At 41.9% G+C, this 25,496-nt stretch overlaps 3 protein-coding genes and 1 long non-coding RNA gene across 5 annotated transcripts; 3 read left to right on the top strand and 1 right to left on the bottom strand.

Moving 5' to 3' along the window:
- Nucleotides 1–1,961: 1,961 nt before the first annotated feature.
- LOC149035926 (uncharacterized) lies at nt 1,962–4,960 on the top strand. The gene is made up of 6 exons (XM_089191689.1): nt 1,962–2,256; nt 2,378–2,592; nt 2,960–3,269; nt 3,407–3,499; nt 3,984–4,117; nt 4,288–4,960. Exons 1-6 carry the CDS (start codon nt 2,098–2,100, stop codon nt 4,790–4,792), a joined length of 1,416 nt encoding a protein of 471 aa, XP_089047815.1. The 5' UTR covers nt 1,962–2,097; the 3' UTR covers nt 4,793–4,960.
- Nucleotides 4,961–6,028: 1,068 nt separating this feature from the next.
- On the top strand, nt 6,029–9,124 carry LOC149035925 (PDZ domain-containing protein GIPC3-like). Its single transcript, XM_089191690.1, has 3 exons — nt 6,029–6,172; nt 6,292–6,671; nt 9,063–9,124. The coding sequence occupies exons 1-3, from the start codon at nt 6,156–6,158 to the stop codon at nt 9,116–9,118; spliced, it is 453 nt and encodes a 150-aa protein (XP_089047816.1). The 5' UTR covers nt 6,029–6,155; the 3' UTR covers nt 9,119–9,124.
- Nucleotides 9,125–12,609: 3,485 nt separating this feature from the next.
- On the bottom strand, nt 12,610–19,091 carry LOC149035923 (uncharacterized). 2 transcript variants are annotated; one of them, XM_089191687.1, is made up of 6 exons: nt 18,123–19,091; nt 17,744–17,815; nt 15,574–16,208; nt 14,881–15,299; nt 14,414–14,719; nt 12,610–14,021 (listed from the first exon to the last, which is right to left on the bottom strand). In XM_089191687.1, exons 1-6 carry the CDS (start codon nt 18,251–18,253, stop codon nt 13,281–13,283), a joined length of 2,304 nt encoding a protein of 767 aa, XP_089047813.1. In that variant the 5' UTR covers nt 18,254–19,091; the 3' UTR covers nt 12,610–13,280. The 2 variants fall into 2 exon arrangements, with proteins under 2 accessions (XP_089047813.1, XP_089047814.1); XM_089191688.1 differs by lacking the exons at nt 17,744–17,815; nt 18,123–19,091 and adding an exon at nt 16,708–16,840 and having other exon boundaries at nt 15,574–16,656.
- LOC149035924 (uncharacterized) lies at nt 14,592–17,095 on the top strand. Its single transcript, XR_016182316.1, has 2 exons — nt 14,592–14,732; nt 14,869–17,095. It is a non-coding gene; the product is annotated as an uncharacterized LOC149035924 (long non-coding RNA).
- Nucleotides 19,092–25,496: the final 6,405 nt, after the last annotated feature.

The raw sequence follows: 25,496 nt of genomic DNA, 5'->3' as shown, positions 1-25,496 counted from the left end.
AGTAGTATCCGACGACGACGGTGACGAGCAGCTTCAACCAGGTGGTGGCGCAGAGGAAGCACCACGACAGCCTCCCGTAGCCGCCCTTTCTCCGAAGAGGGCGGCCTATCACGTGCCGCGTCTCACAGATCTCCCGCCGAAGCTGAAAAGGTCCAGGGAGAAAACCGCACGTCACCACGGTCAACACGTGCTCGCGGCAACAAGGCCGCAACTAGCGCCGCCCGTCACCACCGGCATACCCCACGCCCACGACGACCAGCAGCACGGAGACGATCGTGTGGAGGAAACCTTACCACAGCCTCCGAAGAGGGTGGCGCATCACGTGCCGCCTCTTACAGACTTCCCACCACATCTGCAAAGGTTCCCGAAGGCGGCCACATCTCATCACGGTCAACCCATGCCCGCCGCACGGCTGGAAATACCGCCACCCGTCACAACGAGCACACCCGATCGTGAGGAGAAGCCAGGGCATGATCGTGCCGAGGAAACCCCACAGCAGGTTCCCGTAGCCCCCCTTCCTCCCAAGAGGTCGGCCTACGCGCTGCGCCTCACAGATCTCCCACCAGATCTGCAATGGTTCATGCAGGAGACCAAGTCTTTTTTCACAAGGCCTCATGCGCTGGAGAGGCACGGACAGATGCTCGCCGCGAGCACGTTCGACAAAGCCTTGGAACGCATCCTGTGTGAGTATGGCGGCTCCGCATTTTACATTATTTGCTAGTTGCATCGCTCGTGGCATTTTCGGTGATGGAGCACACAAAAAAAAACAAAAAAACAAAAAAACAAAAAAAACAAAAAAAAAAAAAGAAGAGAAAGAAAGGCAAACCAGATAAGCAAACAGAGGAATGGAACGCGCTCCAATTTTCTGGTCCTCTTTTCATGTTTCTCGGCCATCTATCCTCAGGTTAATAACGTTAGATCTGCCCCACAGGGGATTCCCTGTGGGGTGCCTCAAGGTTCTATTCTTGGTCCCTTATTTTTTATCCTGTATGTTAATGATTTGAACAATGCTTCCCTGCTTGATGCAATCTTGTTTGCTGATGATACAAACTTATTTATCTCCCATAATGACCCTGTTTACCTAATTAACACATTAAATAGAGAATTAAACAAATTGTCAACCTGGTTTGCAGCAAAGCGGCTCTCCTTGAATTTAGCCAAGACTAATTTTATGGTATTCAAGCCTTGGCAAAAGAAGCAATCCTTTGAATTTCAAGTTTTCATAAACGAGCAGCCTATTCTTCGTGTTTCTGAGACCATGTTTTTGGGTGTTTTATTAGATGACAATTTGACCTGGAAATCGCATATATCCTTAACAGCAAATAAATTATCCAAATCTATAGGTATTATTCATAAATCTAGGTTTTTTCTCTCTACTCACTCCCTTCGTACTTTATACAATTCTATGATCCTTCCATATTTGTATTATTGCAATTCAGCTTGGGCTGGTACCTATAAGTCAAACCTTCAAAGAATTGTAACCTTACAGAAACGTGCGTTAAGAATAGTAAGCAATTCTACATACATTGCCCATACTGGCCCTATTTTAAAGGAACTTAAACTCTTAAAATTTCATGATATCCATTCGTTTCAATTAGGTACTTTTATGTTTTCATTCGAGAACTCTACACTCCCTTCCAAATTCAATAACTTTTTTTTACTGAATAGTCAAATCCACAATTATAATACTAGGAATGCTCAGTCCTTCCGTTTGCCACTGTGCAGAACGAACACCAGGAAGTTTTCAATTTACTTTCAAGGTCCAAACTTTTATAATTCGTTAAATTCTGACATAACCAGTTCTCCCTCCTCCCCTTTTTTTAAAAGAAAGCTTAAGGAATTTCTTCTCTCTAAGTATTAGCTTCTGTAAGGCAGTAATTCTTAACTAACTTACTTAATATGCGTGTGCGTGTGTGTGTGTGTGTGTACGTGTGCGCGGTCAAAGTTAATTACCATAAGTCCATATTGTAATTCTAATATAAGATTAGTTATTTTAAGTGAGAAAGCCTGACTTGTTATAAGCCTCGTGGTTTCTTTCAGGTTTTCTCGCCATTTATTTTCTGTCATCAATTTTCTTCATTTTTTTTTTTTTTTTCCATGTGTAAATGTCGTATATGGCAAATAAATATTGTATATTGTATATTGTATATTGTAGGTTATCTTGGATACGTTCAGCGAATCCGGCCCGGAGAGTCGCCTTCAGTCCAAGACTTCCATCGCGGGGATCTTATCGAAGGATACCTAGACTATCTGAAGGTGGGTATCGAGGTTGTTTTAGAACGTTGCACGTTGCAACGACAACGACAGATGATTGTAGATTATCATTTGACCTGCTAAAAGACATTTACGACACGTTGCCATCTCGTCTCTACATCAGGAGGAGAGGAACTTGAGTCCTGCGACCCTAAGCGTGCACGCGAGCAGTCTGCTGTACCCACTGAAGTATTGCTATCGGGGATTGGGGCCACAATTCGAAGGTATCCGCATTATCTCCCAGCTCAGAAGAACGGCCACTGTACTTCAGAAGCAGGGGGATCTGGAGAGGGCGACCGCAGTCGAAGATCTCAAAGCGCAAAGCAAGTGGCTGGATTGGTAAGTGTGCTAGTTAGTTAGTGTAAAACAAAACAGAAACAAAACAAAACGGAAACAAAACGGAAACAAAACGTGTCTGTCTTTTAAACATCTTGGATGATCAATCGGGAAAAGGTAAAAAATTTAAAAATAGTCAGAATCGTGTTTTGTGAACGCTTGTCCTCGAGGTCTACAGTTCCTGCCTGCCTGCCTGCCTGCCTGCCTGCCTGCCTGCCTGCCTGCCTGCCTGCCTGCCTGCCCTTTTGAGTAGACGACTGCATTCAGAGTTGAAATGCTTGAAAATAAATGCAAGAAGTACAGTTTCAATTTGTAGGAATGAATCGTTTCTAAAGATATTAAAGAACACTGGTCCCCGCTTTCTCTTAAGGGAACAAGTCCTCCTAGCTAGGGAAGCCCAGCGGTGCCGGTTTGAATTGGCCAAGGGCAGACAGCAACGCGCTCAGGAGGCCCGCGACCTGCTGCTTTTGTCACTGTACACCCACCTCCCGCTCAGCAGGGGCCTAGAAATCAGGACGATGGAGTTGGTCTTGGAAAGCCAACTGGAAGAACCGTTTCAGAAAGCGCACTATCGTGACAGAAACGTGGCCTTGATCAAGACAGATGGCGACGGCATCGTGCTACACCTCGGAAGGTTCAAAACCTGCAAGCAGAGCGGGCCTGAAACTATTCCCATACAGGTAATTCTTGTCACGACTGAACGACTGACACGAGCAGAGTACGGAAATTAACAAGAGTTCTGAGCACACTTTAATAACAGTCTCTCTCTCTCTCTCTCTCTCTCTCTCTCTCTCTCTCTCTCTCTCTCTCTCCGCAGGCAGACAGCCAACTCTGCAGGCTGTTCATACAGTTTGTATCAGAATTCAGAAAGGTGCTTAATCCGACGCTGTGCAGCAACTACCTGTTTCTGGTAAGTATAGGGTTCCCCGTCTTATAGCCAGCTAGCTAGCGCGGGCTAAAATTGCCGGGCTCGGCAAGGCAAAATTGTCCAACTCATGCCGTCGCCGGGTGAAGTAGCACTCGCTTGAAACTAGCTAACTGGTTAGGAATTTTTGGGCCGAAGAGGACTCTTTGAAAACACTGGCCGTGGGTCACAGTCACCACAGGCCCTGGTTGTTCAAAGCTGGGTTAAGGTAACCCAGGGTTAGTGTGAAATTTGATTTCAGGTCTGAAAACTTTAAGAGAAAATTCAGTTCAAATCTTTTTGCTTGCAATTTGATCATTGCATGTTCTAAAAAGAATAGTGAAGACTTTCCCCAAAAGACTTCTGAACAAAGAAATAAAGAAAGCTGGATTAAAATTTAACCCTGGGTTAGAGCTAATCGGCCTTTGAACAACTGGGCCCACTGCTGTGCAGCAGCAGATCATTTTGACTCTGACCTATTTCATTTCAGAATTCCAAGGGTGCACCGTACTCGAGCACGTCGTTCACAACACGTTTACAGAAAATGTTCGAACTCCTGACCGGAAGCAAGGTGGCGGTATGCGGACTAAGGTCATCTTTCGTGACCTGGGCATATTCCCAGAGGTAGGTCGACATGGCTATTGAACTGCAAGTCACGTCCTTCCTTCCTTCCTTCCTTCGTTCGTTCCCCGCGAATTTTGGAATCTGTTGCTTTAAAACGCCGGCATAGCCACATCGCTGATAACCGTTTGATACGTTTTTCTTTTTGTCGTTCTCCCTCTGTCTATCTGCAGCGGATGCGACGATCAGATGAAAGACAGCCTTGCTGCTTGTCTCCGGCACTCCCGAGAGCAGGCCCAGCACACTTACGACCGACGCACGGCAAACCAGAAGAAGACCCCGGCATTAGATCTGGCCAGGCGCAAGGCCGAAGAAGAGGAGCTTGTGGCCGGGCCCATGACCAGGTCTCTCCAGCTGCCAGAGATCTCGGAGCCGGAGATCGACGTGGGCGACTTTGTGGGACTCGTGGCCGAGGACAGCACCCTACAGAAGCCTTCGATTTTCCTGGGGCGTGTTCAAGCTTTCCTGCCGGAAGGCCAAGCCCTCCTTCTATGGTACAGGCACACCGGAGGTTCTAACTATGCCCCAGACTTGGACGGTGAGCAGTGGGTGGAGTCGAGAGAGTCGCTAGTCGCTGTGAAGGTGGCTGCTGCCAAAGGCAGTCCCTACGCCATGCGACTGCTGACCAGCGTGCGCGAGATACACAAGGCAGTCATGGGCGGGGAGCGGGGATCCTGACCTCAAAAAAAAAAAAAGGACAAAGCAAAAGGACAAAGAGGAGAAAAAAAAAAACAGAACGAGAACTCTAAGAAGATCCCTTTTCTTCGCTATTGTTGTTGGACTTTTGGAAGCCGCCAGAGAGATTTCTAGCTGTCAGATAAATAATAAAAAGTGTGTGAATTTGAATTTGTCTGGCTTTTGCTGTTCTGTTCGGTCCTGTCCTGTTTTCTCGCTTTCTTGTTTTCTTGTTTTCTTGTTTTGATTTTGTTTTTGTTTTTTTTTTTGCACCCGGAATTATTTCATTTGAAGCCGTCCGTCACAAAAGCAATACACCCGACAGGCAAAAACCGGCCACGAATGGTGATTTTTCCCCGATTCAAACTTGCCCACGCACGTCCGGGCCGATTCGGACTTGCCCGCACACGAATTAATTATTTGCCCACAGCTCGCGCGTCGAAACATGTGACGGTTCAAAGGGAACTTTGATAAATATGGATCAATGATATCGAAAGGAGGTAGACTAAATGATGAACAGTTAGAGCTAAATGTTAACGGAACAGCCATTAAATCATATAATTCTATTCTAAGTTATTGGGTGTAAATATTGATGATAATTTACATTTTTCTGATCGCGTGAGTAACATCTGTTAAAAAAAAAAAAAAAAAATTAAAAAAAAAAAGAAAAAAAAAGGAAGCAGTCAAAGGCTGGGTGTAACTAATAGATTAAGGAAGTTAATCCCAGCCAAGGCTAAATTACAACTTTTTAAGGCTGCTCTTCTGCCTTATTTAACTTACTGTGGTACTGTATGGAATTGTTGCAAAGCTAGTGATTCTAGAAAAGTAGAGAGGGTACAAGAACGTCAATCTTAAATATTTTAAATACTATCAAGATCATATTATTGTAATTATTATCATCTTATTATCTCATCATATGAAGGTTATCATCTTATTATACAGGGTGGGGTATTATAAACGTGGGGTCTACTATTTTCGGGGTAGGGTAGTTTTATATGGGAAGAGCTCTTTTATCATATTCCAATAAATTTTTAACGCATAGTTTTATATAGATCAGACGAGTTTAGTTTAGGTGTGCTTACCTAGTGGGAAACTGCTATCTTATTTGACACGTAAATAAAGCTTATGATGATTTTATTTATTATTATTTGATTGGCTAGTTGGCCGGCCATCTCGGCCTAGCGCCAAATGTCCCCCCCCTCCCCCCTCCCCCCCTCCCCAAGGCGCGCGCGCACGCGCATTAGGTGACTCGACTAGCTAGCCCTGCGAGCTAGACAGACATGTCTTTTCGTTTCGCCTCCACGAAATCGGAGGCAGTGGGAATGTGGCATCACACACCTTCCATCCCCGAGGTTTCGAAGTTGCGATGTTGCTGTGTTCAAGGTAACCCTGTGCAAAGAATGATTCGTTGGGCGAGGAGAGCACTTATTTCGAGACTCTCTAGTGGCTGTATACATTATCTGAATTGAGTTGACCTGAGAATTTACATTTCTTTCCATCAGATCTTGTCTTATGTCCACGCTAACTGCATGCGGAATGGTCACGGAAGGGTTACTCGGAGGGCAAACTGGAGCTGATGGCTTCACGTCTGCACCTGTTAAAGGAGAACGCAAAACTGTGACAGTGTCTAAAGCAGGCCCATCCTTGGGTCTTCACATAACAAATGATAGTTCGGGTTGTGCACTCATCGAAGGTATCGATCCAGGAAGCATTGCGCACGAAGCTCCCGGGATCTGCGTCGGAGATCGTATAGTAGCTATAAACGGCACGACTGTCGTCGGTACCGGGCACCGTGATGTAGCTGCTATGATAGCATGGGTTCCGGTCGGAGGGATAGTCGTCTTTGGGTTGATCGAGCCTGAGAGAGAGCAGCTCAGCTCCGGTAAGTCAGCTATCATCTATTATCTATTATGACAGAGTTACAATCTGCCATGCCATATATTCTAACTGCTGATAAGTCAAATGCTCTCACTGTAAGTGAATGGAACATTGACACGGCATCCAAAGGGACCTCTTTTGTCGTGAAAAAATACAAGATCGATCGTGGTAACAGTTCAGAAACAATAATTTGCGTTCTGGTTGCTGAATAAAGTCATGCCGATGGCACTCTGCTCTTTGTTCGAAGCCTTTGCAGACCATTTGACTTTCTCGCTGTAGTGAGAAGTAATGTGGCTCTCCGATCCTCTTTTCTTTTTTTTTTTTCCCCCCTCAGCCCAGACACTCACTGGTAGTTACTGAAGAGTAAGACACTGAGTCTCCAATCCAAGTGATTCTGCTATGGCCGTTGCCAGATGAAGAATTTGCAGATTTCCAGTTCCCAGTTGATTTTATATTTGACATTCGGGGTGCAGTGTCGGATGGTAGAAGTGGAAGGTTGAAATTGTTATCAGTTTTTTTGAAAACGCGTCACTTACTCCTTGACGAAAGTCCAAAGTGTTTTGTTTCACCGACACAGGTTGTCTGAATGTTGTCTGCATGAGCATGAAAATAATGCAAGTGCAATGAACCTTTTCTTTTGGGTTTGGCCACCTTGTTGAAATCTCTCGATTCTTTCTTTACGAGTGAGTATTGAGATTACTGGTTTGGCCAGCTTGTTTAAATTTTCTCAATTCTTTACAAGTGTAGATTGTAGAGGCTAGCTAGCTAGCTAGCTGCATGGGCTGCTAACTAGATGTAGAAATCTGGGAAGGTTCTTCCTTGGCCAATTCTGAGGCTTTAACCCTTTTTTGACTCCCAAGAGTGATTCACATGTAACTTCTCCCTGTAATTAATATCTAAACATTATCTGGCAGACAGGTCAGGAGAAAACTCAACCTTATCGAGTAGAAGTGGTGATCTTGATCTAACACCAAATTCTTGTCACTTATTTACAATTATGTGGCAGCCAATCAGATCTTGGGAGTCAAAGGCCGGTTAAAGCAAGAGATTTTAAGACTTTTTGTAAGAATGTCCTCAGAGTTTTGTGTGGGAACTAGTTGCTTGGGGTTGACACTTGATGTGTTGGGTTTTTTTTTTTTTTGCTTGCTTAGGGTTAGACAGTGCAATGCAACTTTTATATTTAACCCTTCAACTCCAACCAACACAGAAGTGAGTGACCGACACAGAGTTTCTCCTTACATCATCCACACAATATCGACCATCTAGGTGACGAGAAGAGAGAAAAATGTGGATTTTGTGGATAATTAGTGGATCTAATACTAAATTCTCCGGACTCACATGATAAGAATTGTATGGTTGGCAGTCAAAAGAATTACAAGTTTGATCTGGGAGTTAAAGGGTTAATTCATGGTTCGTTCATATCTGTTTGTTAAATAGATTCGTCCAATAATAAAAATGATGATGTATCGTGTACCTAAGTACCTCCTAGATATTGTACTGATGTCTGTATTTATTTTGCACACAACTTTTTTAAATTGGTGAGAAACAACTTTCATCTACCTACTGATTCATCGGATGATCTGCATCAGGGTTACTCTCTCTCTCTCTCACGGTGGGTGGCATCCAAAAAAAGAAAGAAAGAAAGACCCGAGAGGTCTCCGCTTGAGTGTTTTGCATGCCAAAAGAGTCAGTGTCTTGCTGTGCCATTTCATTTCATTTCACCCTCAAACTGCCAGAGGTGATCGACATGTGACTTCTCCCGGCCCGAGGACCAAGTCATGCACATTCCTCCAGTGAAGTACAAATCCAATCCTTGCCTGGGAAAGTGGCTATATATATATATATATATATATATATATGTATATCAAGGTAACCACTTGTGCCTGATATGTCTGATGATTCTCACCACCTGTTTGCTGAATAATGTATGGATATTATAGGGAGTTATATAGTGTCAAACACTAACAGGAGTTCAAGGGTTAACCCTTTAGCTCCCATATCAAATTTGCACCTCTCCTCACTGTCAACCATACAATCCTTTTGATGGTAGCTACTTGGTAGAATTTAGTATGGCATCAACCAATGGTCCCCAAATTGAGATGATGTTCTGGATTCTCAGCACTCATCCTGTTGATGCTGTATTGATATCGTTAGGAGTACAAATTAGAACAGTTTTGCAATGATGATGCCCAAAACAACCCTCTACCTGTGGTAAGAGGGCAGGCTTTCCTTTCTTCATTTCCAGAATTACTGGCCAGGGGTTAAATGCATGAAATGCAATCTGAATAATAATAATAATAATAATAATAATAATAATAATAATAATGATGATATTACATGTTTCAAATCAAAAATGTCAATGCTAATTTTTGACCCCTGCTTTTCTTTCCTCTAGGCCAACCAAGGACCAAGTCCTGTACAGGCACCTGCACCTGCAAATCCACCCAGTGACTGAGGTATGAATAACAATCAATTGTTCCCAAAGTGCACCACTGAAAACAGACCATTGAAAGAAAAAACATCCTTCTACTACCTGCTGGTCTATGTCCCTCCTTGACCTCTGCACAAACAGTGCCCTGCCTTTCCCCTGGCAAGCCCCGCTGCTCGCTTTGCGACGCGCGCTAGCGCTGGTGGAGCCTGTGGCTCCGGCCTCAACAGTTTGCCCTCACCAACCGGCCAGCGGTCTAGGAACGACAGCCCCTCAAAGTTTCACCTCTGCAGCTACAACTTGTGAGCATTTCTTCCACTCTCCTGCACTGACCATTCCATCGCCTCTCTCTCTCTCTACCTCTTCTCTCCACTGCCTATTGGCATTGTTGGCAGAAATTTCATGTTTTTAGCAATCTCATTTAATAATAGTAGAAATGATAATACAATATCCAATATCCAATATCCAATATCCAATATCCAATATACAATATACAATGTGCAATATCAAGCAGACAAGTGATGAGATCAAAGAAAAATAGAAATGAAGGGAACTTAAGCTGATCCAATAGAAAATTCTCCAAGCCAACGTCACCAGAACTGTATGGCTGACAGTAAGGAGAATTACTATGGAGATCTTGGGAGGGAGTGAAAGGCTTCATTAAAAGGAGGCTGTAAATTGAATGTCAATGTGAATTTTCCTGCTTTCCTGCCTGTAGGGGAAACAAGGACCAAGTGAAGTACAAATTGAATCCTTCCCTGGGAAAAAAAAAGGTCAGTCAATTCATAAAATCAAATCCGTGAGAATAATGATTGATCACCCACTCCGAGATAATATTATTATTGTTATCTGTCAGCCATTTGAAATGACAGGGCTTGCACAGGAATGAAATTCCCTTCAAACCAGATTGCACCTGTACGTCCCTTACCACTTGAGTGTAACCCTTTAGCTCCCAGATCAAATTTGCACCTCTCCTCACTGTCAACCATACAATCCTTATGATGGTAGTTCCTTGGTAGAATTTAGTATGGCATCAACCAATGGTCCCCAAATTGAGATGATGTTCTGGATTCTCAGCACTCACCCTGTTCATATTGTATTTATATCGTTAGGAAAAATTCTCTCTCCAGGTCATTTGCGGTAGTGAAAGGGTTATTAAGAGCTGTCACATCGCCTCGCCTGCAGGTAAATATGGTCAATGACATTACTAGATTTCTGGATTATACCATCCATTTACCCGTCTACGTAACATTTCCCCCACTGAACACACAAGAGGCTGTCGTTCCCCTGACAGGCCATGATCACCATTGCGCTACGCGCGCAGGCCTTCTGGGCACCTGGGGCTACCACCTCAACAGTCTGCCGCAGGCCTGCGACCAGCGCTATGGAAATGACAGCCATCAGAAACTTTTAACTCCGTCCATCATTATCACATCAACCCTTGACATTAATTCATTCCTCCTTTGCAGCTGAATTTCATTCAGACACTTTGGATTGGTTATTATTGCTTCAAAAAGTGCAGGAATTCAGTGTGAAGCTAGCTCTGGCCTTAAGGAATTGTCATACTTTTTGCTGTGCAATTTCATGTTTCTATCAGTGTCAACAGATGAGCAAAATTCTCTCTTTTCTTCAGTTGCAGCAGCTGACATGCAAGGGCAGGAACTGTGCTGGTGTGATGTAGCTATCAAGTGCCACCATCAAGGTTGAATGTGTGCAGGCAGTGATGACTGGAGATTTTTTCCCCCTCTAAACAATACTGCCTAACCGAATGGAGTAGACAAGAAAAGTTTTGACACATTCATTGGTATTGTTGTTGAAAATAAAGACTGATGCCCAAATTTATATTCAAAGGAGTGTGTGGTTTTGTCCTTTGTCTTTGTGTAGGTAATTGGATGATCTCTAGCGATATTTGACCTAAATGCCTGCAGTGATATTTCGAAATTGTTATGCGTAGTCTCACCAGCTGTTAGGCCGGTGGCATTTGAGGCAATTTTGAAATATCACCAGTGGTATTCATGCCAAACATCAGGTACAAATTATGCTGTTATTCGTCTCTACCGCTACCCGGGTTTAGTTTGTAATTTTCACATGTAGGTATTTGGCTTAAATTAAGCTGAAACACCACTGCTCTAAGCCAATCAAATCGCAGAAATGTCTCATGTGCTAGTATACGGGCATTAAAACCGGACAGTGCAACCTCGATGTATGAAACCCTTTCACTCCCAAGATCTGATTAGTAATTGTCCTTACTATCTGCCAGACAACTCTTATGATGTGAGTTCAAAGAATTTGGTATTGGCTCAACTACTAATCCCATGATCGATGTTCTTCTCCATTCTCGTCACCTGCCTGCTTGATATTGTATTCATACAGTAAGGAGAAGTTCTGTCTTGGTCACTTGTGGGAGTGGAGGGTTCATATTTATTTCATTTCGCCAATTTGACAGGCACGTTTTCTGTGATTAGAATTTCCTCTAGGAGTATTTCATTGTCCGAAGCTTTTTGATTTTGGCTCCAATAATTTTTTTTTAAATTTTGGAGCGCGGGCTCAACTCTATGCATACACCCCAGTACCCCCTCGGTGTCGAAATGGAAACAGACAAAACACATGGCGAAGGTAGTGAGTAGATGTCAAGGACTTTCAGTCTAAGACTCGTAGAACCAACCTTCTGAGGCTTATTCTGCTCGGTAAACGGAGAGTATTTTCCCGACGATCGGTCCATTTTCTAAAGGGAGGTCGCAAGTGCCTGTCAAATATCCCAGGCATTTTTGCTTCGTTTTGTGTACTTTGGTAGAAACTCGTACGTCGAAGGAACGCGCTTTAAAAGTGTATGAATCCAGAGCTACACATATTTACAGTTGAGGGTGACAAACTGAACGGATGTACCCAGTCGTTTGGCGTACTGTTGGACCCTAACCCTAACCCTAACCCTAACCCTAAACCCTAACCCTCATTTCCACACGCGATGGTTGAATTTAGCCGGAAAAAGCACGGTGAGTGTTAGGGTTAGCTGAAAAAATTCCTAAGCAAGGGTGAATTTCTTTCTGGAACCATTAATAGTTGGAAGGAATTTGCTTAAATAACAACCCTTACCGCCTGTCTGGGGGTAAAACCTTGAACTTAGACTATAATGCACTGCTTTTCTTAACGAGGATCTATTTTCATTTCAATATGGAGGGCGAAATTTGGCAAAGTGCCCCAAAGAGAGATCTCGGACTGACAATTGGAAAAAGAGGTTGAATTTGTCTTTTCAGAGTTTTGTCGGCAGTCTAATTGTTGTTGAATTCCTTTCTCTGAACTGCAAACCTCTTTAGTGAAATGAAGGTGAAAACAAAAGACCATTTTATCGCAATTGGTTGACAGCTTGGTAAGGAAAGCTGCATTTATAGCGATCGTGGTGACTAGAGTTAAAGGAGACACTTTTGAATGTTCTCATCTTTGTGGGCACAGCGACCTGCTTCCCTTTTGTGGCGGTTATTAAAAATAACTTATTATAGCAGAGAACGAGTACACATTTTCTCAACCATCAACTCAATTTTATTTTAAATGTGTTGAATTCCAAAATGAACACGCTGGTCAAATTTCAAAATCGAGCTAAACTATCTGTCACCTTTGTCACAGAAAAAAATTAGTTTGCTCACAAAAACACGACCGCCTTAGCTTGAATATTATCATCAACAGCTTGTGAGGAACTTAAAAAAAAAAAATCTTGCAAACACAACACTTACGGAACACACTGGCCTGTGTTGAACTCTGAAATGAACATGCTGGTTGAATTTCAAAATCGAGTAAAACCATCTCACCACTGTCACAGAAAAGACCAATTTCCTCAGAAAAACACCACTGCCCTAGCTTGAATATTTATCCACAGTTTGCGACAGACTTTGACATTGATCATCTTGTTATAAAATTGACTGAAACCACCTCTCACGATTGTCGCAAAAAAAACATTCATTTCTTCAGAACACACTGGCCTGTGTTGAACTCTAAAATGAACATGCAACCTGGTTGAATTTCAAAATTGAGTAAAACCATTGTCACAGAAAAAACTAATGTCCTCATAGCTTGAATATCTATCCACAGTCTGTGAGAGACGTTGACATTGATCATCTCGAACTCCAAAATGAACATCCAAGTGAAAAGCTTACAGTCTGACTGAAAATTTGTTTTACAGTTAGGTACCTCCTATTGGAAGACAGTCCTGTCGATCTCTTCTTCTTCAGTGGGATCTTCTGGCTGGAGAAACCACAGCCACCTGTTGTTACTGTCTGGTATGCACCTTCGACGTATATACATGAGTGCTGCGATCTGGCTATGGTGGTCGCTGTGATGGCCAATGGCGCTGGCTATTTTAGACAAGTTGCACCATACGTCTCCCCAGCCTCTTTGTAAGAGAAGGTGTTGGAGACGTGGACGGAGCATGACCAGCATTCCAGCGTTGGCTATATATCGCAATCTGGTGGCACTACAACTCAGGATGTCCTCCAGGGCCTTGCAAAGCAGGATCCTCCTATCTTCAGGGATCTGTCCACCGTTCAAACATTGTGCGATCAGGGGTGCAAATTCCAACATGGCAGCCAGCCGTCCGTTTCTTTTCAAGCCCAGCGCAGTGATTGTGGGTTGGTCCAGCTTGTTTACGAGCATGCAAATGGAGCAGGTTGGATTCTGACATTTGGTTCTCACGTCGGCCATATCTCCCCCCCCTTCCTGGCACAGGCAGTACGGGCAGCTCTGATCCTCTTCATCCTGGGAGTCTCTCACGACCGGCTCTCCCAGGCAAGTGCAGTCGGCCCCAGTGGCTGTCCAGACGTCGCGGACTCTCTGCCTCGCTATTCTGGTACGTTCCTCTGTGTAGACCCTGAGAGCTGCAGATTGTCTAGCCTGCTGTAAGGCTTGCGTGTCTGAAGATCTGGCCTGCTGTTCTGCCTAGGGAGAGAAAAAAAAAGCAACAGGTGAGGTAGGTACCTCCACTAATAATAATAATAATAATAATAATAATAATAATAATAATAATGATAATAAAATTAATAATAATAATAATAAAGCATGCTTCGTGCAAGTAGTGAAAATTAAAAAATTTAAAATGCGGTGAAAATTTTTTAACTTACAATTGGTTCATTCTCAATTTCCCCCTGCCCCTCTAAAAGGTCAAAATTAAATGTAGGTTAAAAGTTTTTGACAAAGATTGAGTCTCAATTTCCTCTGTCTCCTGGCCCCAACTATTCAGCAAATGCCAATCTAATATTTTTGAAGTTAGCACCTATCAAATCATTTTGTCAGTCAATGTGCAGTTATTTATTTTTTAAATTTCAGTTCACCTGTGGTGGGTTGCAAGGTTGGTTTCCTTGCAGGAACTTTTGCAGTCTGTCCAAAGACTCTCTGTTGGGTATGCGTGTGGCTATGATTCCCGGCAGTGCTAGCAGACGCTGCCGGGGATCTGGTGGTACTTCCTGCTGCACTTCTTGGTCCCTCGGTCTTTGCTCAGCTACTGGCCCTTCTGTGGACACCTGGGATGCTCGGGTGCTGGCACGTCTGGGCGTCGCCTGCTTTCTTCGTCTGACCAAGCCGGAGCTGCCGCTGGGTCTTCGTGTGGGTGTCGCTTCTGCAGCTGTGACTCGCAGTGCCTGTTATAAAAGGGTGAGATATATCTAGTTGGTCATCTAAAACAAGGCCCTGCATGATGAAGAGGATCTTTAAATGCGTGTATTATGGTCATCTGGAGTAATGGGTTCTAAGCTCGTCTACTGACTGACTGACTCGCTCTTAATCACAGGAGAGACCCTACCTGAGTCGTTGTCTGCACAGACACGTAACACTGCAGCAGATTTTCTATGTGCCTTGTCACGGTTTCAGTGTGCTCTGGGGTTCCTCGGGCGGGAAGTGGATCCAGCTCCTCTTCAGCATCCCACCCGACGGAGAGTTCTGACTCATCCGAACTGCTGTCCTCCCCATGGTCTGGAGCAGAGGCTATCACCAGATCCCAGTGGGAAGAGCTGGCCAGTCTGAGCCCCTTTGTCTGTTCGGCTTCCAGGGGCGTCATGGTCAGGAAGTCCACTCCAAATCGAAGCATCATTTCCACCAGACGTGCAGGCTTGTCTTTCTTGCCCGCATATCTGATTGCTGTCATTCGCGCGAGCATCAGTTCTGTCACGGTGAGTCCCAGACCTCGTATCATTTCTTTTGACATGAAAGCAGCCACGTCACCTGCAAGAGAGTCGATGTCAATTGCATGTCCTGAGCACTAGCCCTTCACAAGAACAAATCACTTTGTACCAAAGGTAATCAGAGGAACTGCATTGAGAACACAAGATGTAATAAGTGAGTCTTCCAAAACTGTCCCAAGCTTGAATTTTCTTTGGTGCTAGCAGAGTTATCATTTTTACCTCACAATGGAATACTACTACTACTGTTTTTGTTTGTTTGTTGGTTTTTTTTTTTTTAAAGAAAAAAAAATTGTTAAGAAATGTTTTCAAGTTACCTGGAGACACGCTTCGAATTCCCTGGTTCGAAATGCGTGCTGCCACCGTGATATTGCCGGGCAAGATTCCTCTGTGTGTGTCCGTGATGAGACGACGAGGGAAACCATGTGTAAACTGGGCAGAGACATCGCTCCAGTGGGGGGCATTCAAGATCATGACGTTCCCAAAGAGGTCAAGGCGTACCAAATTCAAGTTGCGGTCGAATGCCTCGTTGCCACATCTCAGACTCCCATCCAAGGCCTGTCCCGTGGTTAGAAACATATCCTCCTTGGACAGTTCATTTCTTCTTTCTTGTGAGTGGTCTGACTCCTGCCGCTGTGTGCTGCACCATTCCTCTCTACTCTGTACATAGCGTGAACAATAATCTCTACATGTCTGCAGGTCTTCAAATACCACTTCTCCAGCTTGGTCCTCAGCAAAAAGCCCTGCGGGCAAACGCAAGCTGTCATACAGGAACAGATTGAAGTTGAACCGCATTCTATCTTCCAACGATACCGCCAGGCCAGACGGGAAATACGGTGCAACAAGGACTGGTGCCACATTCCTGCTTGTGGATGGCTGGTTGTCTAAGGCCACATGCAGCATTGGTGAGTCCCGGGGTTGTGTTTCATCATCAATGAACGAGCTTGAAGGGCTAGGAAAAAAAGGGAAAAACAAAGCATGAAAAAAATTGAAAAAACATGAATTGCCTTGCTCAAGAGCTACTTCTGTTTCCTTTTTTGAACGTGGGTGAATCCTTGTTTACATTTTTTGCCTCGTCATCATCATCATCTCGCGAAGAAATAAGATGAAATTTTTGAATATGGAAAGAGCATATGAACCATTTCAGTTATCTCTGACAATCTGAGCCCCATCGATAGATAACAAACAGTTTCCCAGGAATTCTCTTTTCAAAACCCCAAAATTTACAGGGAATGCATGAGCTCGTTGATGTTTTGCCTGCAAGCGATTTTGCAGTTTTTTTTTTTACTTGTGGCCAATTTCTTTGTGACTGATTGCAAGGAGTCGAAACCTAAACAAACTGCATAATTCAACCAGCTCTTTTCATTTTTGAACATGACTGGTATACACAGCTACATCTCCTACGGGTTCACCGGCATGCTAATGGGCAAAAATGTAAACAGGGACGTCACGATCGATCGACCATTCTAACCAATTTGTACTCTTTGGTATACAATCTCAAGTTCTCCAGTCGAGTACTACAAAAGTTGTAGAGTATTTTATTTTGCCCTGTTCCTTGCACAGCAGTTCTCACTTTTATGTGCTCCGTTCATCAGATAGAGTGGACAAACCCAAGGCACATGTCAAGTGCAATCTGTTTCCTGGGTAAGTTTGAGCAATTTGGTTGGAATTTTGCAGTAGCCTGATGGCTAATCTGATGTAACACCACCGAAACTATCTTTGGCCGAGTTGAAATTTAATTCGACAATATTGAGCACATGCCTTTTTGAGAACTACTGGGGCATGGATTATAATTATATTAACAAGGCTACAATAATAATAGTAATAATAATAATAATAGTAATAATCAAAGTAGTAGTAATAATGATAATAGCATTAAGAAGAATAACAATAATTCTGATGATGATCTTCAACCAGAGCAGTAGATGCCCTTCAAAATCTGCAGCCAACTAATACCCCATTCACACCAGCAAAACATGTTTTGTTAAACTGGTTTTCATTGAATGAAAATTATAAACAGAGAACTGAAAAACTTGATTTTCCATTGGATTCAAGTACTAGCTAACTTGTATTTCCAATGTGCTACATTCAAGTCAAAAATATTCGGTTAAATAGTTTCTATGAAGAAAAAAAAAATTAAACTGTGTTTAACAAAACAACTTTTAAACATGTTTAAGCTTTGGTGTGAATGGGGCATAATTTGGTTTCGGTGTTCAAGAAATATTGTGGCAAGATATTGAAAAATACCAGTAACTGGGGAGAAAACACTTATGTACTATTATCCTGGTCAACTCCCAGGGAAAGGGGCACGCCTTCCATGATTCGAGCATATAAAAGGGCATGGTTGATCGTGTTTTCTTCTGAATTTTGGAAACCTTTGCCAGAAATAAAGGAATAGACCAACAGACATTCTCTGTCCCAATAAGTGACTCTGGGGGAGTAGATAGAATCTAATATGTGCCCACTAAGTCAAATTTAATATCATACCTTTCCTCGCTTGGATCTTCCTCGTCTTGAACGGGAACGGGAACGGGAACGGGAACGGGATCAAGACGGGAACTGCAATGCGAAAGAGAGTCGTCGCTAAGTACACCAAGTAAAAATCAAGCGTGTATAGTACCATGCCGACAATGTATAGTACAAACGCATAGTACAAAACAACAAAGACAAAAACTCAGAAAGAAGAGGCAGAGACGACCGCAAATAAAACAGCTTCCAAATGAATACAATGAATGCAATGATTGCCTACTGGTCATTTCACTGGGTGCGGTTCACCTCGGGGAACAATGACAAAAAAAACAAAAACAAAAACCAACAAAAAAGTAAACAGAACAGAGCACCATGTGTATTTTAGCGCGTTACCGACCTGCGACTTTCCGCAGCTTGTGTTTCTATAAACTCCCAACCCCTTGCTCTTTTGGAACGTTTCCTTCTGGGCGGCATGTTGAACGACCTTAACTGTGTGAGTTCATATGGGGAATGAGCTGAGAATCTCATCTGGGACGTGTTTAAAGACAGGACCAGCAAGAGGAGGGCGTGCTTAAGGTTCGTGAGTGTTATTTTCGACGAGGTCACGCAGATATTTAGGATCAAAGTTTAGGACCCTCGAGCGAATTCCAGCAAGCTAAAACAGAAAAGAGAGAAGCTACGAACACTCGAGGACGATTATTTGATGAGAGATTGAAAATCGACGATGTATTAGGTCAGGTGTCGTGACTTATTCACTTCAACAAACGACGCGCTCGCCATTCCTCGCCTTTCGTGCCTACATGACAACATGGCTGCAAGTTTCCAAAAATGGCACCGGAAGTGGAGGTCTCTATTGTGTTCGCGCAGGTTCTGCGCGTACACAATAAATGATTGATAGCCCTGGCCACTTCCTGCCTTCCCAGGTACGTGACTTCTTACACACGACGTGACTCGAACTGAAAGCAATGCGTGGGAACTAGCGCGTCTCTCCCCTTGTACTTTGGTCAACGTGGGACGGCAAGGAATTAATTCAATGAAAATTTCACCCCGTCGACTTCCAAAGAGAATGAATTTTGCGTCCGATGGACGGAAAGTTCTTCAAATATATTGCGCGTAGAGCTGATCACTACTATACGTTTTTATTTCCCGAAAGCATTTTTATCGTTAAAAGGAACACACACACACACACGAAAAAAAAAAAAAAGACTTTAAATTTGGACAAAACCAAATGCATGCTTATCGGTAGTAATAGGAAACGCGTAAATATAGTTTATCATTATTATTTATTATTATTTGATTGGCTAGTTGGCCGGCCATATCGGCCTAGCGCCAAATGTCCCCCCCTCCCCCCTCCCCCCCTCCCCAAGGCGCGCGCGCACGCGCATTAGGTGACTCGACTAGCTAGCCCTGCGAGCTAGACAGACATGTCTTTTCGTTTCGCCTCCACGAAATCGGAGGCAGTGGGAATATGGCATCACACACCTTCCATCCCCGAGGTTTCGAAGTTGCGATGTTGCTGTGTTCAAGGTAACCCTGTGCAAAGAATGATTCGTTAGGCGAGGAGAGCACTTATTTGGAGACTCTCTAGTGGCTGTATATATTATCTGAATTGAGTTCACTCCCACAACTTAACGAAGGCTTTTCGACTGCGGGCGAGTCGATTTCAACCTTCTTCTCTTTGCGCAATATTCGTTCGTTCGTTCGTTCGTTTGGAAGATTTCGCACCTCGTCTGCGAAGCCGCTTCGATTTCGACTCGATTCGTGGCGCACACGTGGACGAACGCGCGAGTGCAAAAAAACCAGCAGCCGATCGACTCTGAGAACGAAGCAACTCGCAAGAGAATCGAAAGCCTTTTCCGTCCGTAGATTTTTCTCTCTGTTCGCAAATACAGGGCTTTCAGCCGCAGGGGACGAGCGTCCTCCTGACTCGAGCGACGAGCGAGTGTTTGTCTGTTTGTCTGTCTCTTTGTTTGTTTTGCCTGTTTGTACACGTCCAAGTTGGCAGTTAAAAACATAGTCTATTTTCCAAGGTTTCCAAGGAAGGTTTCTTCACTTCATGCCTGGGTCCTTATGTATATCATTCTGTTTTACAGAAAATAACGGTCAACTTGAGCAGGAAAACTCCAATCAGCCAAGAGGGGCCAGAAAAGAATTGTGCTTAGACATAGCAGTTACCTCCAGCTGGAAAATACAAGTAAGTACTGCCAAAGAATACTTAGTCAGTATATGGGAAGAATAGTATGCAACTGAATGATGCAAGTTTCAGCCAGTTGAGGGTTCTTACATTTTTTTATGGTGGTGCTAATGGTGTCTCAGTCAATTGCTAACTTAGTATTTAAGTACTAGTTGTGGTATTGATTATTTGACTTTCCCTAAATGCTTTTTTATTGGTGGAGCCAACGGAAAAGGTTTGTGAGGCCATGCTTTAAAAAAATGACAGGAAGGCCTTAAGAGCCTACTTAGATCTTTATGAAGATGGAGGGTTATTTTATTGGCAGTGACATGTAAAGATAGTTTGCCAGGGCCACTTACTAGGAGTAGATTTATAAGTTAAAAATACTACATTTGAGCTCAATTTTTACGCAGACATTATTCAGGTATGATGGAAATTTAAAAGCACGTTCTTGTCTCATTCATAAGCAATGCTATATACTTCACAGCTGTCAAATTTATTAAATTTTGTGTTCAGAATTACTTTTGGCCTTGATATTTTTAACATTATGTAACATTTAACATTGCATAACATTGTTTTTAACAAACAGTAAACTTTTTTGGTTTTGATCTGAGCAATTAAAAACATTGTGTTGTTTCCAAGGTTTCCAAGGAAGGTTTCTGCACTTCATGCCTGGGTCCTCATGTATATTATTCTGTTTTACAGAAAATAACAGTCGACTGGAGCAGGCAAACTCCAATCAGCCAAGAGGGGCCAGAAAAGAATTGTGCTTAGACATAGCAGTTACCTCCAGCTGGAAAATACAAGTAAGTACTGCCAAAGAATACTTAGTCAGTATATGGGAAGAATAGTATGCAACTGAATGATGCAAGTTTCAGCCAGTTGAGGGTTCTTACATTTTTTTATGGTGGTGCTAATGGTGTCTCAGTCAATTGCTAACTTAGTATTTAAGTACTAGTTGTGGTATTGATTATTTGACTTTCCCTAAATGTTTTTTATTGGTGGAGCCAACGGAAAAAGTTTGTGAGGCCATGCTTTGAAAAAATGACAGGAAGGCCTTAAGAGCCTACTTAGATCTTTATGAAGATGGAGGGTTATTTTATTGGCAGTGACATGTAAAGATAGTTTGCCAGGGCCACTTACTAGGAGTAGATTTATAAGTTAAAAATACTACATTTGAGCTCAATTTTTACGCAGACATTATTCAGGTATGATGGAAATTTAAAAGCACGTTCTTGTCTCATTCATAAGCAATGCTATATACTTCACAGCTGTCAAATTTATTAAATTTTGTGTTCAGAATTACTTTTGGCCTTGATATTTTTAACATTATGTAACATTTAACATTGCATGACATTGTTTTTAACAAACAGTAAAATTTTTTGGTTTTGATCTGAGCCATTAAAAACATTGTGTTGTTTCCAAGGTTTCCAAGGAAGGTTTCTTCACTTCATGCCTGGGTCCTTATGTATATTATTCTGTTTTACAGAAAATAACAGTCAACTGGAGCAGGCAAACTCCAATCAGCCAAGAGGGGCCAGAAAAGAATTGTGCTTAGACATAGCAGTTACCTCCAGCTGGAAAATACAAGTAAGTACTGCCAAAGAATACTTAGTCAGTATATGGGAAGAATAGTATGCAACTGAATGATGCAAGTTTCAGCCAGTTGAGGGTTCTTACATTTTTTTATGGTGGTGCTAATGGTGTCTCAGTCAATTGCTAACTTAGTATTTAAGTACTAGTTGTGGTATTGATTATTTGACTTTCCCTAAATGCTTTTTTATTGGTGGAGCCAACGGAAAAAGTTTGTGAGGCCATGCTTTGAAAAAATGACAGGAAGGCCTTAAGAGCCTACTTAGATCTTTATGAAGATGGAGGGTTATTTTATTGGCAGTGACATGTAAAGATAGTTTGCCAGGGCCACTTACTAGGAGTAGATTTATAAGTTAAAAATACTACATTTGAGCTCAATTTTTACGCAGACATTATTCAGGTATGATGGAAATTTAAAAGCACGTTCTTGTCTCATTCATAAGCAATGCTATATACTTCACAGCTGTCAAATTTATTAAATTTTGTGTTCAGAATTACTTTTGGCCTTGATGTTTTTAACATTATGTAACATTTAACATTGCATAACATTGTTTTTAACAAACAGTAAACTTTTTTGGTTTTGATCTGAGCAATTAAAAACATTGTGTTGTTTCCAAGGTTTCCAAGGAAGGTTTCTTCACTTCATGCCTGGGTCCTCATGTATATTATTCTGTTTTACAGAAAATAACAGTCCACTGGAGCAGGCAAACTCCAATCAGCCAAGAGGGGCCAGAAAAGAATTGTGCTTAGACATAGCAGTTACCTCCAGCTGGAAAATACAAGTAAGTACTGCCAAAGAATACTTAGTCAGTATATGGGAAGAATAGTATGCAACTGAATGATGCAAGTTTCAGCCAGTTGAGGGTTCTTACATTTTTTTATGGTGGTGCTAATGGTGTCTCAGTCAATTGCTAACTTAGTATTTAAGTACTAGTTGTGGTATTGATTATTTGACTTTCCCTAAATGTTTTTTATTGGTGGAGCCAACGGAAAAAGTTTGTGAGGCCATGCTTTGAAAAAATGACAGGAAGGCCTTAAGAGCCTACTTAGATCTTTATGAAGATGGAGGGTTATTTTATTGGCAGTGACATGTAAAGATAGTTTGCCAGGGCCACTTACTAGGAGTAGATTTATAAGTTAAAAATACTACATTTGAGCTCAATTTTTACGCAGACATTATTCAGGTATGATGGAAATTTAAAAGCACGTTCTTGTCTCATTCATAAGCAATGCTATATACTTCACAGCTGTCAAATTTATTAAATTTTGTGTTCAGAATTACTTTTGGCCTTGATATTTTTAACATTATGTAACATTTAACATTGCATGACATTGTTTTTAACAAACAGTAAAATTTTTTGGTTTTGATCTGAGCCATTAAAAACATTGTGTTGTTTCCAAGGTTTCCAAGGAAGGTTTCTTCACTTCATGCCTGGGTCCTTATGTATATTATTCTGTTTTACAGAAAATAACAGTCGACTGGAGCAGGCAAACTCCAATCAGCCAAGAGGGGCCAGAAAAGAATTGTGCTTAGACATAGCAGTTACCTCCAGCTGGAAAATACAAGTAAGTACTGCCAAAGAATACTTAGTCAGTATATGGGAAGAATAGTATGCAACTGAATGATGCAAGTTTCAGCCAGTTGAGGGTTCTTACATTTTTTTATGGTGGTGCTAATGGTGTCTCAGTCAATTGCTAACTTAGTATTTAAGTACTAGTTGTGGTATTGATTATTTGACTTTCCCTAAATGCTTTTTTATTGGTGGAGCCAACGGAAAAAGTTTGTGAGGCCATGCTTTAAAAAAATGACAGGAAGGCCTTAAGAGCCTACTTAGATCTTTATGAAGATGGAGGGTTATTTTATTGGCAGTGACATGTAAAGATAGTTTGCCAGGGCAACTTACTAGGAGTAGATTTATAAGTTAAAAATACTACATTTGAGCTCAATTTTTACGCAGACATTATTCAGGTATGATGGAAATTTAAAAGCACGTTCTTGTCTCATTCATAAGCAATGCTATATACTTCACAGCTGTCAAATTTATTAAATTTTGTGTTCAGAATTACTTTTGGCCTTGATGTTTTTAACATTATGTAACATTTAACATTGCATAACATTGTTTTTAACAAACAGTAAACTTTTTTGGTTTTGATCTGAGCAATTAAAAACATTGTGTTGTTTCCAAGGTTTCCAAGGAAGGTTTCTTCACTTCATGCCTGGGTCCTCATGTATATTATTCTGTTTTACAGAAAATAACAGTCAACTGGAGCAGGCAAACTCCAATCAGCCAAGAGGGGCCAGAAAAGAATTGTGCTTAGACATAGCAGTTACCTCCAGCTGGAAAATACAAGTAAGTACTGCCAAAGAATACTTAGTCAGTATATGGGAAGAATAGTATGCAACTGAATGATGCAAGTTTCAGCCAGTTGAGGGTTCTTACATTTTTTTATGGTGGTGCTAATGGTGTCTCAGTCAATTGCTAACTTAGTATTTAAGTACTAGTTGTGGTATTGATTATTTGACTTTCCCTAAATGCTTTTTTATTGGTGGAGCCAACGGAAAAAGTTTGTGAGGCCATGCTTTAAAAAAATGACAGGAAGGCCTTAAGAGCCTACTTAGATCTTTATGAAGATGGAGGGTTATTTTATTGGCAGTGACATGTAAAGATAGTTTGCCAGGGCCACTTACTAGGAGTAGATTTATAAGTTAAAAATACTACATTTGAGCTCAATTTTTACGCAGACATTATTCGGGTATGATGGAAATTTAAAAGCACGTTCTTGTCTCATTCATAAGCAATGCTATATACTTCACAGCTGTCAAATTTATTAAATTTTGTGTTCAGAATTACTTTTGGCCTTGATATTTTTAACATTATGTAACATTTAACATTGCATAACATTGTTTTTAACAAACAGTAAACTTTTTTGGTTTTGATCTGAGCAATTAAAAACATTGTGTTGTTTCCAAGGTTTCCAAGGAAGGTTTCTGCACTTCATGCCTGGGTCCTTATGTATATTATTCTGTTTTACAGAAAATAACAGTCGACTGGAGCAGGCAAACTCCAATCAGCCAAGAGGGGCCAGAAAAGAATTGTGCTTAGACATAGCAGTTACCTCCAGCTGGAAAATACAAGTAAGTACTGCCAAAGAATACTTAGTCAGTATATGGGAAGAATAGTATGCAACTGAATGATGCAAGTTTCAGCCAGTTGAGGGTTCTTACATTTTTTTATGGTGGTGCTAATGGTGTCTCAGTCAATTGCTAACTTAGTATTTAAGTACTAGTTGTGGTATTGATTATTTGACTTTCCCTAAATGTTTTTTATTGGTGGAGCCAACGGAAAAAGTTTGTGAGGCCATGCTTTAAAAAAATGACAGGAACCCTTGACATTAATTCATTCCTCCTTTGCAGCTGAATTTCATTCAGACACTTTGGATTGGTTATTATTGCTTCAAAAAGTGCAGGAGTTCAGTGTGAAGCTAGCTGGGGCTTTAAGGAATTTTCATACTTTTTGCTGTGCAATTTCATGTTTCTATCAGTGTCAACAGATGAGCAAAATTCTCTCTTTTCTTCAGTTGCAGCAGCTGACATGCAAGGGCAGGAACTGTGCTGGTGTGATGTAGCTATCAAGTGCCACCATCAAGGTTGAATGTGTGCAGGCAGTGATGACTGGAGATTTTTTCCCCCTCTAAACAATACTGCCTAACCGAATGGAGTAGACAAGAAAAGTTTTGACACATTCATTGGTATTGTTGTTGAAAATAAAGACTGGTGCCCAAATTTATATTCAAAGGAGTGTGTGGTTTTGTCCTTTGTCTTTGTGTAGGTAATTGGATGATCTCTAGTGATATTTGACCTAAATGCCTGCAGTGATATTTCGAAATTGTTATGCGTAGTCTCACCAGCTGTTAGGCCGGTGGCATTTGAGGCAATTTTGAAATATCGCCAGTGGTATTCATGCCAAACATCAGGTACAAATTATGCTGTTATTCGTCTCTACC

The sequence above is a fragment of the Pocillopora damicornis genome, chromosome 13, assembly GCF_964200805.1.
Source record: "Pocillopora damicornis chromosome 13, jaPocDami1.2, whole genome shotgun sequence".
Lineage (NCBI taxonomy): Eukaryota > Metazoa > Cnidaria > Anthozoa > Scleractinia > Pocilloporidae > Pocillopora > Pocillopora damicornis.
The sequence above is the reverse complement of the archived record's forward strand: the minus strand, read 5'-3'. Positions and strand labels throughout refer to the sequence as shown.

Excerpts from the sequence above, each read along its gene's own strand:
- LOC149035925 (XM_089191690.1), top strand. Across the intron at positions 6,672-9,062 it reads GAGAGAGCAGCTCAGCTCCG|GCCAACCAAGGACCAAGTCC; the intron begins GTAAGTCAGCTA and ends TCTTTCCTCTAG.
- LOC149035926 (XM_089191689.1), top strand. The coding sequence starts at position 2,098 with ATGTGTAAATGTCGTATATGGCAAATAAATATTGTATATTGTATATTG. Across the intron at positions 2,593-2,959 it reads CAAAGCAAGTGGCTGGATTG|GGAACAAGTCCTCCTAGCTA; the intron begins GTAAGTGTGCTA and ends CTTTCTCTTAAG. Across the intron at positions 4,118-4,287 it reads ACCTGGGCATATTCCCAGAG|CGGATGCGACGATCAGATGA; the intron begins GTAGGTCGACAT and ends GTCTATCTGCAG.
- LOC149035923 (XM_089191687.1), bottom strand. The coding sequence starts at position 18,253 with ATGAGATTCTCAGCTCATTCCCCATATGAACTCACACAGTTAAGGTCG. Across the intron at positions 16,209-17,743 it reads GAAGATCCAAGCGAGGAAAG|CCCTTCAAGCTCGTTCATTG; the intron begins GTATGATATTAA and ends TTTTTTTCCTAG. Across the intron at positions 14,720-14,880 it reads CTGTGCAGACAACGACTCAG|GCACTGCGAGTCACAGCTGC; the intron begins GTAGGGTCTCTC and ends CTTTTATAACAG.